This window comes from Podarcis muralis, chromosome 4, assembly GCF_964188315.1.
Source record: "Podarcis muralis chromosome 4, rPodMur119.hap1.1, whole genome shotgun sequence".
NCBI lineage: Eukaryota > Metazoa > Chordata > Lepidosauria > Squamata > Lacertidae > Podarcis > Podarcis muralis.
This window is the reverse complement of record NC_135658.1, coordinates 61001680-61020399: the sequence shown is the minus strand read 5'-3', so window position 1 is coordinate 61020399 and position 18720 is coordinate 61001680. Positions and strand designations below refer to the sequence as shown.

Here is an 18720-nt window from a genome sequence, read left to right as displayed (position 1 = left end):
TAGAGTTGTTGAAAGACCCTGCAGGAGATATACATGAATTTCCTCTTTATAATAATAATACACAAGTGAGCACACAGCAAGAACTAAAAAGGGGAGGATGAAACCCTGTTGGCAAAGCAAACTACAAAAACAGAATTTGCTATTTGCTATTTCAGAATGTTCAATATATGCAGCTTCATTTCCTCAAGCTCTATGTATATGCCAGCATTTTGAAGTCAAAGACCATGCAACTAAACCCTATGAAACGTTTGAGGTTTCTGGGTTGCTTCTTTCCCCTTACCTGGGCTTCCCCAGACTTCGAAAACACTTTGTTCTCTAACCTTACCCTTTCATAACAATATCTTTCAGGCAAGTGGCTCCCTGAGGTGAGAAGCAAGCACAAAAGACATAATGCAAGCAGAAATGCAATTCAAAAATCCATTTTGCAGAAGCAACACTGTTTTCAGAGAGTTTCAAGACCTGAGCAACAAATCCTCTGCCATTATCAACAGAGGCTCATTCTAACATATGCTTTGTCATGGTCAGTTTCTAATGACATTCACGACAATGCAAAGGCTTTGATCATCCTACCTTCCATGCCAGCTGCTTTTCTCGTCACTCCATCATGCCAATAAGTTGGCTGCGGTAACAAATCAAGATAGTGCAAAACAGCATCTTCCCCCTGCATCTGTCATCTTCCTGAAAGCATTCTATTGCTGCCGACTGCTGGGAACTAGAAAGTCTATTTGAATTCCAATAGCTCCCCTTTCGCATGATTCAAGTTAGGTTAGGTGGGCATGCCTAACATGATTCTCTCCATCATTTATTATGCAGCTGCTACACTGCTGGTGTGGTAACCACTCTGACTTTATCTGATACGTCAGCCTGGCAAACCTATACCTTAGTGCAAACACACAATGAGACACAGCAGCATCCTGCATTTAATGAGCCTTCTTTCTGCCTCAGAGAGCAGTGCATCTGCAAATCTCTTCCAAATCCTGGCATTCGTGTTCTCTCTTTCACTGATTATTAAAGCTTGCAGCTTTTCTTAAACCAGAACGGTTTTCCGGGGAGGAAGGAATGGCATTTCTCCCCCTTCTCTCCCCCCCCCCCTTCCCCACAGTCGTCTTCTGTTATTTGTACTTTAGTTAAATACTTACTAATTCCTATCAAATCACACCATCACTTCATTCAAACTTTCCTTGGGAAAGAGTCCTGAAATACAGTATCGGGGCACATTATTCATGTCCTTACTCATACTTCATTATCAACACGATATCCAAAGCAAAATTGCATTCATATCTGTGAATCCTAATGAATAGCTCTCTAATGAGACAAGAGCACTCAATTCAAACCTAATAGATTTTCTATACCTGCAGGTGATTGCTTGCCCCTAACTGTTATTTATGCACTTGAAGAGGGAAGTAGTTTTTGTGGTTCTCTTAGTAGCATCTTATCTCTCAAATGATACCAGACACAGCTAAAATATCTGGTGAGTGACAGGTTAGTGAGGCTAATTTAAAACAACGCCCCCTTTCAACTACACCATCAGTAAGTACTGCCTAAAGAATATTAATAGCCACATGAATTTTTAAAGAAACAGCTAGTTTCCTTTATTAATAGCTGACATGAAGAATATGGGTAGACAAACACACAACTTTTTTTAAAAAAATCTTGTAGATAGTGCAGTAGATATCTAGAAGGTACATAATGTTGAAGTAAATATATCACTTTCTCCCTTTTACCCAAGATTCCCTGCTACAAATCTGATTGGTAGAATGAATAAATCCAATAAGATTGGTGGAAGAATACCAAAGCACACACCCCTAACTCACAATGCAAGTTCACATAACAAATACTGAACTTCAACGGGTTTTTACACAATTGTCCACATGGTGAAAATTGTGCATGACAACCATGTTCCAGCACTGTTCTTAACCCACATTGACCTGCAAAATGTTCCCATTTACAAAGGCATAGATGTAGGTTAGAATTCTATGCACCTTTAAGTACATAAGACCTTGCTAGATCAGACCAAAAACCCATATAATTTAGCATACAAGTGGCCAACCAGATATGTATGGCAAGCCCACAAGCGGGACATGAGTACAGTAGCACTATACTGCTTTCAAGTCTTAGTGAACTTAATGGGGGTTACTTCTGAGGAAACATGTATAGGATTGCAAGTCCATTTTAAATAGCCAAAAGCAGCCATATTATCACAACTCAGTGTCTATTATACCAGCTGTTTAAAGCCAATTATGGCTTCTTCTTCTTTGGCGATCACTCGTAGCCAAGTAAGATTGTCTTCCATAAACACAGTTTTAACAATGAGTCCATAAGTGACTGTGGAGGCCAATTCTGGATCTACATGTCCTTCCACAGTGGGGACATTGGTTTCCTGGCGGGAGTTGATCACAGTGTGGATTTGCCAAGTGTGCCTTCCTCTTAGTACGTCCTGAGTTCAAGAGTCTTCTAAGCCCATGACACTTTTGGTAAAGGCTCCAATTGGAGCGCTCGCAGGCAAGTGTTTCCCAATTGTTGGTGTTTATACTACATTTTTTAAAAAATGCCTTGAGACAGTCTTTAAACCTCTTTTGTTGTCCACCAGCATTACACTTTCCATTTTTAAGTTTAGAATAGAGTAGTTAAATTATGTAAACCAAATTAATCCTCGTTTATTTTTCAAGCCTACGGCTTCAGGAAAGGTTTGAGATTAGAACAGTTTCTTGGAAGACAAATCTATTGCAGCTTGAAGTCTAATAAAGCTTTGATGAAAACTAAATAAATAATAATAGAAATTAAATATTACATATGTAGAAGTGGCTGGGAAACCCAATTCCTTTTCATAAAATTTTCTGATTCCCTTATTCAGTCCTCTACATGAGTTCTTTTGCCACCACAATTCAGATTTTCCTTAAGAGTTCCTCCACTCAGCCACACAGTTGTTCACCATTCAACAAACAATGCACCAGTGTCAAACCACCACAGAACCTGTTTCACTACAAGCTGGTTTGGCCTGTATATCTTTACTTGTCAGAGATCAGGGATAATACACCCAAATGAGTCATGATATCTAGTGAAGCAGAGGGGTGCTCTGTAGGAGTGCTTAATATTCTCAGACAACTTTGTTCCAGTGAGGAGAATTAGTCTCATGTGAATTTTACAAGGGAAAGCATGAAGCATGGTAATCTGGAGGTGAAAATGCCTCCCCCCCCCATTCATTCCACTTCCCCACGTAAGATTAGCACATCTCTGCAGCCTAAAATCTGTATCTTGGCAATCAGCTGCTTTCTGGGTGAGCAATGATGTCATTTTCCTCTTAAAAATCAAATTAGCAGAGACAATAAGATTGGCTTAATGGAACAAGATGGAAAATTTATTAGATGCTATAGATATGGCACCATGGAATAACATATCCTTTTAGAGATTTTATGTAAATAAGTTAGAATTAGACTTACTGCATCTGCTCCTCAGTCTGTAGCTGCACATATCAACAAGCTAATTTTGTATTCAAAGCAACATAGGTTGCCCTATCATATAGTTGCAAAGTGTGTAGCTATAAAGTGGCTATCTAAAAAAAAACTGCTGTCAGCTCCTTTTTTGTTGTCGGTTCAAGTCATTTCTGAACTGAAAAGAGACAATAAAAGGAAGACTGACTTTGAAGGCCCCATAAATTTAGAATACATAAAAAATATTTTCTTGGTATCTGCATTTCAATTGTTAAAACATTCAGATAGTAACAAAGAATTGATGTTATTTCACAAAGGTTATAAATTATAACTCACAGGCGCTAGTGACTTGGGAATTCTTGGACTGTGGTGGGGGGCTATATTTACTGAAGCCCATTCAGCAGATGAGTAATTTAATAAATAAAATAGCATGGGGGGGTTAATGGTTTGTTTTTGCTTTTTTATGATGCATTTCGTGTTCTCATTTTGTATTTTTATGTTGTGAACCACCCTGTGATCTTCAGATGAAGGGCGGTATACAAATTTAATACAATAAATAATAATAAAACAATAAAATGAATGAATGAATAAACAAACAATGAAACAATAAATATGTTAGTTTTAATTTTCTAGAGAGAAGTGGTATGAAGCACAGGAAGCATATGGGTAACCAGGAACAGGAAGGAAAGTGGGGCTGTGGGCACCTGCACCACCAAAAGAAGAATTACTAATTCATTTCCTATTTATTACACAGAGATCTTTATTAAGATTATGAATGAACTTACTTTCTGCACTATATTAAATTATGCTTAGGGTTTTTTTTTCTATAAGTGAAGCTCACGGTAGAGTTTTTAAAAACATTGTTCATATGTTGCATTCTAAACTATGATATAACAATAAAAATTTACCAAGAGCTCCCCCCCCCCCACCCCTTATATGAAAGTTGCATGAAGCTACTGGATCAGCACATAGTTAAACACTGGAGGCAGAAATGGCCACCAACCGAGATGGCTTTAAAAGAGCATTACACAAATTCATGGAGGGTTATTGATGACTGCCAACCATGATGATTCTCTTCTGCCACCACAGTTGAAGGCAATAATGCTTCTGAATACCAGTTGCTGGCAACCACAAGAGGGAAGAGAGCTCCTATGCTTGAATTCTGCTTGCAGGTTTCCCATCTGGCATCTGGTTGGCCACTGTGAGAACAGGATGGCAGATGGGCCATTGGCCTGACCCAGCTGGCTACTCTTATGTTCTGAACTGTTCCCTTGCAACTCTTGTGAGTGGCAATGGTTTCCCAAGCTCTTGGGCAAGGACTCTTCTCCAAATTTTCTTTCTGGGTTTGTTTGTATTTTAACTGCTGATCCTAGAGATTGACCCTCAAACTTTATGCATATTCATCTAAGATGCAAAGTCTGTGCTCCACCAGTGAACTACTGCACCTCCCGAAAGGTGAGCTCCTTTTTCTTCTGGAGCATGTGCTTATCTGGCTGTTAAAACCAGGACATCTAAAGCTAGAATTTTCTTGCTCTAGACTTTTAGACAGTTGTTGGGAAACACACCATTCTAACAGACACACACACACACACACACACACACACACACACACACACGCAGTGTATAATTTATTTATAGCTGATGCTTCACTCGGCATGCTGATTATAAATAAAAATTTGATTTATTTAGTCTTCTATCCTTGCATGGAAAATCTTTTATTGATCATAAATAATGGTTATAAATAAAGTAGAAGTGAAATTAAGATTACCGTTGAACATTAAAACAAATTTGGCTAGTATGGGCTAATGAAATTCAGATGATATATTTATTGAGAGCATTTTTAAAAAGCCAAACTTGAAATTGCTCTCAAAATTGGTGAAAAATTCTAAAATTAATTTGGAAAAAAAACAGGTTGATTCTTTAGAGAAGTAGTTCTAAAATAGCCTAACTTAGATGCAACAAACATTATTATGAGTTCAATCCTTAGATTTGCTTGTTTCTCTCTCCCCTCTTTTAGACACAAGAGGAAAAGATTGAAAGCTTCACAGTTTCCTATTACATTCAAAAAACTGTGGTTTAGTCTAAATGTGATTGTTGTTGTTGTTTAGTCGTTTAGTCGTGTCCGACTCTTCGTGACCCCATGGACCAGAGCACGCCAGGCACTCCTGTCTTCCTAAATGTGATTAGTTAAGACAAAACATGCTCAAACCAACCACATGTTAACCAGCCACAGTTAGAATAAATCACAGCATCCTAAGTTTGGAGATACAGTAATGGAAACTGATTTATTTAATAGAAATCAGAGACATCACCTTGCCAACAAAGATCCATATAGTTAAAGCTATGGTTTTTCCAGTAGTGATGTATGGAAGTGAGAGCTGGACCATAAAGAAGGCTGATCACCGAAGAATTGATGCTTTTGAATTATGGTGCTGGAGGAGACTCTTGAGAGTCCCATGGACTGCAAGAAGATCAAACCTATCAATTCTTAAGGAAATCAGCCCTGAGTGCTCACTGGAAGGACATATCCTGAAGCTGAGACTCCAGTACTTTGGCCACCTCATGAGAAGAGAAGACTCCCTGGAAAAGACCCTGATGTTGAGAAAGATGGAGGGCACAAGGAGAAGGGGACAACAGAGGGCGAGATGGTTGGATAGTGTTCTCGAAGCTACCAGCATGAGTTTGACCAAACTGTGGGAGGCAGTGGAAGACAGGAGTGCCTGGCGTGTTCTGGTCCATGGGGTCACGAAGAGTCGGACACGACTAAACGACTAAACAACAAAACACTTTCCATCTCTTCTGGAATTCTTTATTACTAGCTGCTGTCTTCTGGTTCTCCCTCTTCTAGATGTTCTTCAGGCTGGGTCTTCTTTTCTGTCTCAGCCTTGTGCTTTTGAACACTATGCTTTCTGTTGCCTATCTCTTCCTGTTTTCTTTAACTTTCTGTCTTCCATCCTCAGGCCCTTCTCTCCATGACCCCAGCTCCAAAAGGCTCTTAAAATAACTTCTTCTAGTTTTTCTAGTCTTTACTGACCACTGCCTCTGGCCACCTTGCAGTTCCCCCTTCTACTGACCTTTATTCAAGGATCAATAGGGGTTTTAAAAGCGATTCTCAGAACAACCAATCAGATTAAACCTTTCTAATGCCCCGATCAGTATAAATACCAGGGACATTCACTTTCAGTACTACTAGCTGCCAAAGGTGTTTCCTTCCTTAGCAACCGTAACCACGGCTTCTGCTAGCATTCAGGCCTTCATACAATATAACCTTCGCAGAGTTCTGAGGTCTAATCAAATACAGTTTCACCTCATGTTTCATTTACCATAGGACAAAACTTAACTCATTCCTAGGTCTAACCCATATACCTTTATCTTCAGTACTGCTAAATAATACATTGTCTCCTCACACTGCCATGAAAACATAGCAGACATTATTCAGATAGAATTCTGCAGTCACCTTTTTCTAGGAGTGTGTGTGTGGGGGGAATAACTATCTCAGAAATTTTATCAGAAAATGATCGATAAATTTTCAGTTTGTTATGGGACTCTCTCTCTCTCTGTGTGTGTGTATGATTTTATATATTACCTTTATTTCCAAAGGAGTTCAGGGCAGCATGAAAATGATAAAACAATAAAACACCTTAAAAACATTTCCAATACAGATACAGATTGGGAAAGGATTGCTGGAAGAGGAAGATATTCAATAGTTGCTGAAAAGACAACAGTCCATCTAATATTCAAGAGGAGGGAATTCCAAAGGGTAGGTACCACCACACCTATATCAGAATGTACCACTTCAGAAGAAGAAGAAGAAGAGTTTGGATTTGATATCCCGCCTTTCACTCCCCTTCAGGAGTCTCAAAGCGGCTAACATTCTCCTTTCCCTTCCTCCCCCACAACAAACACTCTGTGAGGTGAGTGGGGCTGAGAGACTTCAGAGAAGTGTGACTGGCCCAAGGTCACCCAGCAGCTGCATTTGGAGGAGCGAAGACACGAACCCGGTTCCCCAGATTACGAGACTACCGCTCTTAACCACTACACCACACTGGCTCTCTCTTCACACTGCTAAATAGTACAAAAGAAGAGCTAAACATATAACTTTTTCTAACATTTAAGGGCATTTGATAAAGCAGGTACTCAGCAAAAATACTTTTGAAGATCTTTTATTTTAACTTTGACAATACTCTAACCAATGGAGCCGATAATGTGGACTCACTTGAGATAACACTGGCCAACAGAGTCAGAATTTAAATGGTTTTTGTACCTATAATCCAATCAATTCTTATTCATTCACTCACTCACTCACTCACTCACTCAGTGATCTCACTACTGAAAGCAGTACATATGGTAATATTTTGTAGAAGGCACAGCAGCAAGATACAATTCCATCTGCAGGAGGAAATCCCATTAACCAAATTCCTATAAATCCTATCTATTGAGGATGAGCATTATGTTCTTTTTCAATCAACTAAGACCACATTACATGCCACTGTTTGTTTGGTTTTATTTTTTAATCCACACACATGCATATTTGTTCTTTGTTTCTTGTCTCCCTAGAATCAAAGCCTCACAATAAACTTGAATCCCATCTATTTTAATGGTAGTACACTCATAAAATATTTCTAGGATACTTTTTTGGGGGGGGGTTGTTATGTATCAAAACAGTTTGGCACCTCTAGTGTTGATGATAATTATGTAAAGTTTATGTCAGTTACATGTGACTTGAGTTAGCAGGAGCTATATTCCCAGTTCATGGCACACAATCATTTAATTGCTATTTGTTATTGACTTGAAAGACCTCAAGGTGCTGTACATGGTTATCTCCACTTTATCCTTACAAAAAGCCTTTTTCTGTGAAGAATGTTAGGCTGAGGCATCTAGTGAACTTCATGGCAGAGTGGAGATTTGAACCTTGGTTTCCCCAGCATCCCACTCCAAGCACTGTACCAGACTGACCAGTCATTCATGTGGATCCAGTAGCTCAGTAATTTAGGGACCCCAGTGTGCACCCCCATTATACAGGATGGAGCTATCCTGGACATTGCAGTCAATAAAGAAGCTTTTACATGTGCAGGAGCTCCATACGTGCAAAGAGGATCACACCAAACTCTGCACTGGAAATAAATATATTGGATCTATAAATATATTGGTGCCTACTAGTATCATGCCAGGCATTGATATCACACTGAGTCAGAGTGGAAAAAAAACATGTCTGCATCCTACAGCATCTGTTTATTCTTGGCAGCCTTCAGTTTGAGTACAGACCAGACCCTTGTCCATTTACACAAAATGATGTGCTGGCACACTAAGAGAGCATGTGACTGAAATCAGATACAGAGAGTCTGAAAGCCTTGATTCCACATTTAGACTTTACTTTCAGCTGACATTTTGCTAGCTGACAATGTGAGAAAAAGATGATATTCAAGAGATTTTTAAAACACCCATTTCTCTTTTCTCTTCCAGTGCTGAAAGGGCTTTTGAGAACCAAGATTGTTGAGCTCAGTTAATTTTTGCAGCATATGATATAAAATGAAACAAACCATCCTTCAAAAAACTGAGTGGGTTCTTGAGTGTTTACATGACAGAGTAGATTAGGAAAGAAGTCTTCAAGTCACTTTGACCTCTGATTTGCTTCACATTTCACCGTGACCACTTTCACCACACATTTCTTTTGCACATTCAAGGGGTGATTCAGATGTTGGCATTCAAAGTCGGCTAACACTGGCAAGATCAGGTTTCTTTTGTTTCTCTTCCATCTGTAGATAAAGCCCTCTTGCAAACAGCAACACGCTGCTCTTTTCAGAGGCTGGCTGCCTCTCCTCCTCCTCCCCCTGCCACCCACCATCCTGCCTTCTGATAGCCCTGGATTACTCCAGGTAGATTGACCCAACCAGGAACAATTTGAGGCTGTCACAACCTGATTTCAACAAGCCTCAGATCTGCCTGATTCAGTTCAGTATTCAGCCAAATCCAGTTCACAGCAGTTCTCAGTTTGTTTTTATTATTATGGATCTTGTACATTTCTGCATTTTGATCCTCTAAATTAACTGGTCAGTGGTGGTGTCAGATTGAATGGAGGAAAAGAACCACACCCAGTAAATTTTTTGTCAAGCTGCACTCACTGGGGTGGATGACAAGCAGTGAAATAACAAAGAATATGGTGAATGAAAAAAATGGTGTGAGGCACCCTATGCATCAGTCTCACACAGAAAAAAATTGGATCATTGCATTCAATAAGTTTACTGTGATAGCCAAAGGCCATGGCAATTACATTATAAAATGCTTAAGTAAGGTAAAGGGTAAAGGGACCCCTGGCCATTAGGTCCAGTCATGACCAACTCTGGGGTTGCGTGCTCATCTCACTTTATTGGCCGAGGGAGCCGGCGTACAGCTTCCAGGTCATGTGGCCAGCATGACTAAGCTGCTTCTGGCGAACCAGAGCAGCGCCCGGAAACATGTTTACCTTCCTGCCGGAGTGGTACCTATTTATCTACTTGCACTTTGTGCTTTCGAACTGCTAGGTTGGCAGGAGCAGGGACCGAGCAACAGGAGCTCGCCCCATTGAGGGGATTTGAACTGCCGACCTTCTGATTGGCAAGCCCTAGGCTCTGTGGTTTAACCCACAGTGCCACCCACGTCCCTTTTAATATGCTTAAGTACAAACACAATAATAACATGAACAAGTATCAATAATGTAAAAGGGGGGGGGGGACCAGAAGTACCATCAGCTAACTCAACTTCTGATGTAACCTCAGAATCTCCAAAACAATTTACAGCAATATTATCTAAATCTTGGATCTGAATTACTTATTTGCAAGATAGCACCCTCATCTGGATACAGTTTAAGCATTTAGTGTGGAATTTTCATGCTTCATTTGCTCAATTTTTAAACAGCATCCACGTGATGCCTTGGTGCCATGACATTGCCCTGTATTTTTCCTGTCAGTCTTCCATCTTTTCTTAGCACATAGGCAGACCACCTTTCTACAAAATAGCAGCACTAAAATAGTAATGAAAAAACAGGGGTTGGAGGGTTGGGGGAGAAATCATTTTAAACATTAAAAGGTGTTACAGCACTATAAACACAGTTTCATTCACTTCTTTTTAAAAAAAGAATTACAGCTAGAAAAGCATTTTGATGCTAATTAAAATGCTGGTTAAGAAAATTAATCAGATGATAACATGGCACCAACTACAAAGATTATATTGAGAGTGAGCTTCAAATGGCCACACAGGTAAACTAGACTTCCCTGATGCATGGAAGCTCATCACTGATAGACAAAAGGTGCAATATCCAAAATATTGTGGAGAATCAACTGCAATCCCTGCTGTAAGCTACATGTGGAAGAGCAGTGGTTGTTAGTCTGAGGAGTCACCCATCTGGAGGTAGTCAGTCGTGGTTATCTGGTGTCTGAAATTATTAGAGAAGTAAAAACACAGCACACAAATCTATGGTATGGCTGTATTTGGAATATTGTGTATATCTTTGGTATCTACATCTTAGTAAGGACATTGTAGAGTTAAAATATGAAAAAGAGATTCAGAAAAGGGTAATTATCAAGGTATTTGAGCAATTTCTCTGAAAGGAAAGGAAATGGTAAAATATTCAGAACTTCTTAGAAAAAAAATGACAGGGAAATGACAGACACTTATAACATTATGTATTATTTGCAAAAAGTGGACACAGGTGCATTTTCTCCTCTCTGGCAAAAGTAGAACTCCAAGTCACTCAATTTTATTGATGGACAGTACATAAAAGTACTGTCCGGTACAGATCAAGAAGCATTTCTCATACAACATATCATTCAGTTATGAAATTCACTGCTATTGCCACATGCTTTTATAGTTATCATAGGTCTATCAATGGTCTATCAATGACAGTTCAGTGGACACTCTATATTTGAAAGCACTATTTCTCTCAGTATAAGTTGCTGAGGAGGTAAAGAGCTAGGGATGACCTTAATGCCTAACCTGTGGGTTTACTGAAAGCATTGGGCTGATTGCTTGAAAACAGGATGTTGGTGGATCTTTGGTTTGATCCAGAAAGGTTCTATATGTTCTCATGAATACACAGGTAAAGAAGAAAACAGTGTTTACTGAATAATCAATTAACATGAGCCAGGAGACAAATTGCAATGCCTTGTAATGTCTTGTTTCCTATATATGGGTGGTAGGTGTTTCCAGGTGGGAGGCTCTCATCACTACCCACCTCATTGCTGTAAGCCAAATTGCAATTGGTTTTCTACATGGCAGGGAAAATTCAAGGTCAGTGTTTTTAGAGCAGACCACACCATCTCCCAAATGTGTGGACTGTGAACGACGGGGTGCCCAGCAGGGGAAATGATGGTGGAGCAGTACTCCCCCTCCCCACATGATAGTAATCTCATGGGTTACCGCACCAAAATTAGGGCTTATAGTGGGTTGCTGATTTGTGTGGACGGGGCGGGGGGAGGATCCCCTTAAGTCCCTGGTTTGTCTCTTCTCAGGAAGCCTGTCTATACTTCGAGGTACTAAGCAACACGAGGAACTTCTTGACAGGGCAGAGTGGAGAAGGAAGATTGTCCACTGCAGGAGATGAACCCCTGGAGGAAGGTGACACACAGAAGCCATGCTGTGTCACTGGAGCTGTAAGATTGATTCCAATCCGTCACCTTGGATACTGATTCTGGCCCAGAGGTGCAAGGACAGCAGTCGCAGATATCAGAATACACCAAGGTGGCTGTGGAAGCTACAGAGACTCGCAAACCTGAGAGAGCTCCTGAGGGGAAGGGAGACAATATTACAAAGGACAACGGAACACCTGGTACTGGGGGTAACAGCTTCACTGATGCACAGGAAACTAAGGTTGTGCTACGGAAACCTGCTAAAGGGCAGGCAACAATAAGAAGGAAATAGCTGGAGGGAATGACTTGTGGTTTCAGTTGTTTCTATACTAATGGCACAGAGTATGGGAAAGAAGCAAGACAAAATTAAGCTTTAAATACAGGGTGGAAAATATGACCTACTGGCACTCTTCACCAGGCAAAAGCTCTTGTACACATGGGCAAGGTAGGATCAGGCAAGAAACTCAAGTGGGGACTTCTTAAGAGGCCTCAGGGTTTGGTTTTAAAGCTTTGATTTTAAGATATTATAAGAGCTATGGGAGACAACAGTAGCCACCATTGACCTAGGCCGCCTTGTAACTGTCTCCTATACATTTATTACCTAGCAGTAGGGTTGCAGTCAGTCATGCTTAGGTTTCCAAGATCTGTATGCCAGCTTCTTAGGTTTGTGTTTTGTAAAGAAAGATGCGTTCACATGCACCTTGCATATGGACTACCACATGAACAGCAGGGCTCCTTGTCCTGCCCAGTTAGTGTCTGTGTTCCAGAACAGATAACTGCATGAACACCTAAGCACTCAACTGAAGAGGCACATGCTAGATACACAGATGTACACAGATGTCAGAGATGACACCTGTAAAGGTTAAGGATCCCTGGATGGTTAAGTCCAGTCAAAGGTGACTATGGGATGCGCCGCTCATCTTGCTTCAGGCCAAGGGAGCCGGTGTTTGTCCACAGACAGGTTTCTGAGTCATGTGGCCAGCATGACTAAACCGCTTCTGGCACAACAAAACACCATGACAGAAGCCAGAGCGTACAGAAATAGGTACCACAGTGGTACCTATTTATCTACTTGCACTGGTTTCCTTTCAAACTACTAGGTTGGCTGAAGCTGGGACAGAGCAACAGGAGCTCACCCCATCACGTGGATTCAAACATCCTTCTGACCAGCAAGCCCAAGAGTCTCAGTGGTTTAAATCACAGCACCACCCACTACCTGGGATGACACCAGTAGCACAGCCAGGCCCTGCTTTCCATTGTCAACACAGTCTTACAAGCAAATAATAAGATAATAGGACTAAAATTTCAGCCTCTCAATTCCCAGCTCTCTAAGTTGGTCTTATTTCAGCCACTTCTACTGTTGGGCAAAAATAATAGTTCCCAGTCAATGTGACAGCAATTACCACAAAGCTGTATTTCCAATTCTGTATTTCAACTTCTCCATGAAGGAAGTATCAACAAAAGCAGTAGCCCAAGCTAGATTGATGATGATTAAATTATTTTCTCTTTGGACTGTTCATCACACCTAATTGACAACAATGAATAGAACAACAGCAACAATAAAAAAGATACAGTGCCTTTTACATTTTAAAACAAACATTTAATTTGCTTCCCAGGAAATTGCACAGTAGAAGCAAACAACTTGCCAGCATTGTGCATAATCTTTCATTCGCTATGATCTCTTATTAAAACTCAAGATGTCAAATGAACCAGAGCAACACCTGTACAGGAATCCTGAAATGGTTTCTCAGCAAAATAATAAGAAAATATGGTTTCACATAGAACACAACATTGTACTAATGAATGCACTATATAATGGATTACAAATCATTCTTTGTGTGGTGGTATGAAGATCTCTGAACATCCCAGGTTGCTGTATTTTATATATACCAAAAAAGCCATAGCTGCATTTTATATTACAAGCATGGGCTCATTAGCATTTAGAGACAGATTGCTCCTCACAATACCCAATCAGCTGTTAGATTTGGTAGATAGAAACTTGGAGTAATAGGGATGCTGAAATTTAAGAGTTAGCACATCCCCTGCTTGCCATATTTTTTCCCAGGAAATTAGATAGATTGCTCTCGTCCACAGCTGGGGATAATGCAACTGGGCTTATTGGTGGGAATGAGTAGCAATTCCAAGGATTGCAGCATTATTATTGGTGGTAGTAATGGCCATTTCAGATCTAAAGCTTCGGCATATGTCTTTTTGCCCAGTGATAATTAACTGTACCCAAAGTAATTATTTGTGCACATCTGCAAAGCACATACTATTTTTTTCGGGGGGGGGGGGGGACTGAGTTGGTTATCTGGGTAAATGCTCTATTGTCCTAAATGAAAGAGAACAGATTTTGAACTAATTTTGAGCAAGGAAACCGATCTAACAGTGCTCAACTAGACATAGCACTGGACACCTCTAATGGATTTGCACTCAAAATGGCATCTAGCCTGACCGTATTTCATCAGTTTGTATCAGCTTCCTGGGCCAGGGACTAAAAAGGAAAAGCTGCTACAAATGGCCAACCTGTCGCCTTCAAGGATGGCATAAGTGCTAGGGCGCCACTCCCTTAATTTGATAGTTGCTTTCTTATGGAGAAAATAAGTAGGATTTTTTTGGAGCAATGTTTATAGGAGTCGGTGTAGAATAGAAGGATGTAGAAGTTGTTCAATACCATGCAGAGTTGGCCTGCTCTGTGTGTGAAACTAGGCAGTAGGACATGGGTGAGACTCTTAGGAGCAGCCCAGATGAAAAAGGCTCTCTTGCAGGTCCAGTCCAAGGCTGTGCCCTAGGAAGCCATCTCACACAACTAACTGGCTTCTTGGATAGTAGGTAAGATAAAGAGTGGTTGGCAAAGTAGCTTAGACATTGCAGGCCAATGAGGAGGAAGCCCCCACCCATCCCCATGCAATGGAAACAAAGAGGGTAATTAGAGACACAGGACGCTTATTTACAACCACAACTTTAGCCTGCAAATAAAGGATATAGTTATGCATACAACTTCCTCTCATGTCAATAGGGCTAGGCATAATTAACTGTGTGGTGGACTGCAACCATGGCCTGTTGTTTTAACACAACAAAGAAGCACAATGACTTAAGAATGTACCAGTTTATGCATGTGCCATTCAGAAGTGTGAAAAGCAAATGTGAAAAGCAAGCCATTGCATTTAAGTGGCTTAGCTGGCAAAGCATTTTTTTGCTGTTTGCAACCTTTACTGAGATACTTTGGGGAATTCCAGTGTACTTGACAAAATGTAGTTTTAAGGTATTCTTTTTTAAAAAACAACAACACATCCATTTCCCAACAGATGTGTCAGTGTAGCAAAGCTACACTATTTCTAGAGAGGGTGGGGAATAACTATGGCACCGGAAGGCAAACAGATTACATTTTGTAAGATCCACACTCCTATCTTTAACTGCTTTTCAGTCACAAATCTCTCTTAGATATTTGCAGTGCTTTGATGATCATATTCCTACAACGTTATTCACTATGCGACGTATCTATTCTTCTTATGCCTCTTGACTAAGTAAAACAAACTGCACTGAGGAAGAATTCCCACACTGCTGGGACATAAACAGCATCTAGGTGGGAGAGTATATGTTCGTATCATTTCCTAATAACACATTTCATTCCCAAATGAAATTTGATCCTGTCCTAATCATGTCACTTCACTGTTCTTTCACCCAGCCCTTCCCTGTCTAATTCCTTCAATTTCTCTGCATGGAATTTCTTAATTACATGAAAAAGCAATCCAGGCTGAGTTTAAAAAATAATAATAATCCCATTCTGCCTATTAATGGCACAGGTCTGGTCAAGTCATTGTAAGGTTATCTCCATCTTAAAACAGATTTCCTAAAATTATCTTCTCTGCTTTCCAGTCTTTTCTTACGGCCGGACTACAGGGTGAAATTGCAGGTTTAACTCTACATAATCCACCAGAGGGAGCTCTGCCAATTGACATGAGGTAGTCATCTCTGCAGTGTTGAAGGTTCTATGCACTGGAAGCACTTAACTGGGCTGTCAGTCAGAACAATGTGTCAGAGTGTTTGTGGATGAGCACCTGTCCATTTATCATGACTGAAATGGATCAACACATTGTTTTTTGTGCTCCAGCCTAGATTTGTGGGAGGATATTTTACAGTGCAATGGGGCTAATCCTCAGGAATGTCAGTATTTTGCGGGAGCAATTCAAACACACGCCAGAGCTTTCAGTTTGAATGCTGAATAAACAGGTTGTCAGACGGAGCCCTGAGCTCTTTAAAATAATTCTATTTATGGTCTAGAGGCACAAGTAATTGAAAGGGGAAAAAAAATGAAACGGAAGCCCAAAGACCAGGATAAGCAGATAGTAAATTTTGTATTCTTTACAGGAACAAGTCACTCCCTGGCAAAAGGTTACTGCTTCCAAATGTTTTAAATAACAGAAAACAAGAGTAGCAGGCAGGTCACTTAGAAAAAAATATTTGTCTGAAGTGTTTTCATAAAACAAGATGTTACTTCTGTAGTGTAATAATGCACTTGAACACTTCTGCACTGAATCTGCATTTTCCTCACTCAGGCCACATCTAATAAAACACAGCAAGCAAATACTGAAGCTAAGCTTCCTGCAAAATCCTCATGTTTCTTTAAAGACATCAGCTACACACACAGAGACACGTGTGTGTGTGTGTGTGTGTGTTCTGTGCCGAATGGTACCATACAGAGAAGCTGATTTTGCTGCAAACATCACCAATAAATTCCTGTCCCTCCAAGGTTTCATCTGTCAATGATGCATTCAAATACAGTACCTACAGGTTGATCTGTTGTCCCCACAGGCCTTCTTCCCAGAATGATAAAACTGTAGAAAGTCAAAAGATACTACAATCTGTGCAGAATTATTTTTCAGAGTTTCAAGCGTTATTTTGGTGCTTTTTATTGGGGGGAAGTATGAAGTCACTTTCTTTCTCTGCTGTTGCTCTAAGAGACCCAAAAGTGTTCTCTTTGTTTTTGGCTATATCTTTATTTATTCCTGGCTCTGATTCGAATACTTTGTTTCAAGATACAATGTTTTTTTTCAATACAGCTTCAGATGATTAAAAATGCTTCTAGACACATATGCACAACTACTTTAAAAAAACAAACAAACAAAAACAAAGCACAGCTGAGTATATTCAAAAATTCCAGATAGCCTTTAAACATCTTAAACATGGAGGCATGTTCAACAAATGCTACCTTATGCCAAGTCTAACCATGCATTAAGTTCATCCGGGATTGCCTTGTGCTGAGCTGAATCTGGTTCCACCAATTTGAATTTTGAGCTGATTTGGTGATATTTAGGAGGGAGAATTTTCATTTTAAAAAGCAGCTGTGATTTCTTTTTCTTTCCCCCCAAAAGATTTTCAAGTTTCTTGCTATCTCAAGAAGCGGCATAGTTTGAAGCAACAGTCTAGTAGTGAGCATCTATGCTCCACCCACAAAGACCAATACTACATCTTTCTAAGAAAAGGTATATGCTTGACGTGGCATAAAACCGTATCTGAGAAATGAACAAGCCCAGGTAAGTTTCTGAACCAAAAACTAATTCCCTAAAATTGCTTGGGTTTCTCTCCACTTGCCAGCACTCAAACCCACCATTCCTGCTTTTCAGCTCTGGTATTTTGTACCCTGAACAGCAATGGCTCTTCAAGATCTCAAGCATATACATTCAACAGCACTGCTACCCGAGACCCCTTTAACTGGAGATACACCAAGGACTAAGCCAGGGACCATATTCATGCTAGACCTCTGAATACTCCCTTGTCTGGCTGCCAAGGAAGTTTGGAGATGCAGCTACAAGGTAGAAGTCAATCAAACATTAAGCAGTTATCAGCTCTCATATATCACATTGCCCCGCCCCCTCCGGTGACTGTACCCAATTACAGGAATCGCACCATGGTTAGAGTCAGGAGACACTGGTTTAAGGAGGAAGCAGTTCTCATATTACTTCATTAGCCATGGTGTAGGCATGGCCTTCTCGGTGGCAGTTCCACATCTGTAGTGTCCTCCCTGATGATGTGTGGCTGACTCACTTATTACTTTTCAGGAAGAATTTAAAAACATTCCTGTTTTAAATATACTGTTCCTAGCAACCTTGGAATTATTAACTGTGTGGGTATGTGACTGTCTTACATGCTTTTAGAAGTCTTTAATTGTTTTAAATATGCTTTTATTTTTTAATTGTACTGCTTTGCCACTTTGTTTTGCAGAGGAAGGATGGGATTAAATAATAGTAATAGCAATGGTATTAGTAATAGTAATACATGATGTAGTTACTGTGCAATTAGTGATGCCGTTACCTGACATAGTCACTATTCTCCAATACAGTGTGATGGCACTTCTTTTCTCTCCTAATGCATAGGAGATTATGGTGAAATATCCTGATTCCTAAATCAGAGGGCCTCTAATTTATAGCTATAATCATGGCTTGATAATTATACTTAACAAGATGCTACAATAGCAATCATCATTGACCAGAAAAACAACAACAGCAAGAGGCAGCAAGCAGTGACAATTTTGCTATCTAGCAGTGTTAACTAGCGTGAAGGATGGTGACACATCCTATTGCACTTATGCCATCAAGAAATATAGATAATAGCAGCAGAGGAAGAAAAGTGGCAGAGAAGGTGAGGAGGTGATTCATAGTTCTAGGAAGGGATAGATTAAACAT

The 18720-nt window shown here is 40.2% G+C and overlaps 1 protein-coding gene across 9 annotated transcripts in view; it reads right to left on the bottom strand.

Annotated features, from left to right (window-relative positions):
- DMD (dystrophin) overlaps nucleotides 1-18720 on the bottom strand; it is a 985465-nt gene that overhangs the window by 913268 nt on the left and 53477 nt on the right. For 7 of the 9 annotated variants that reach the window (XM_077927392.1, XM_077927388.1, XM_077927395.1 and 4 more), the window contains exon 1: nucleotides 571-589. The exons of 1 other annotated variant lie outside the window; for it this stretch is intronic. In XM_077927392.1, coding sequence (XP_077783518.1) covers nucleotides 571-577 — 7 coding nt within the window. In that variant the 5' untranslated portion in view covers nucleotides 578-589. Of the gene's footprint in view, nucleotides 1-570; nucleotides 659-18720 lie in introns of those variants that run through there. One more of the 9 variants, XM_077927397.1, reaches the window with a different exon arrangement.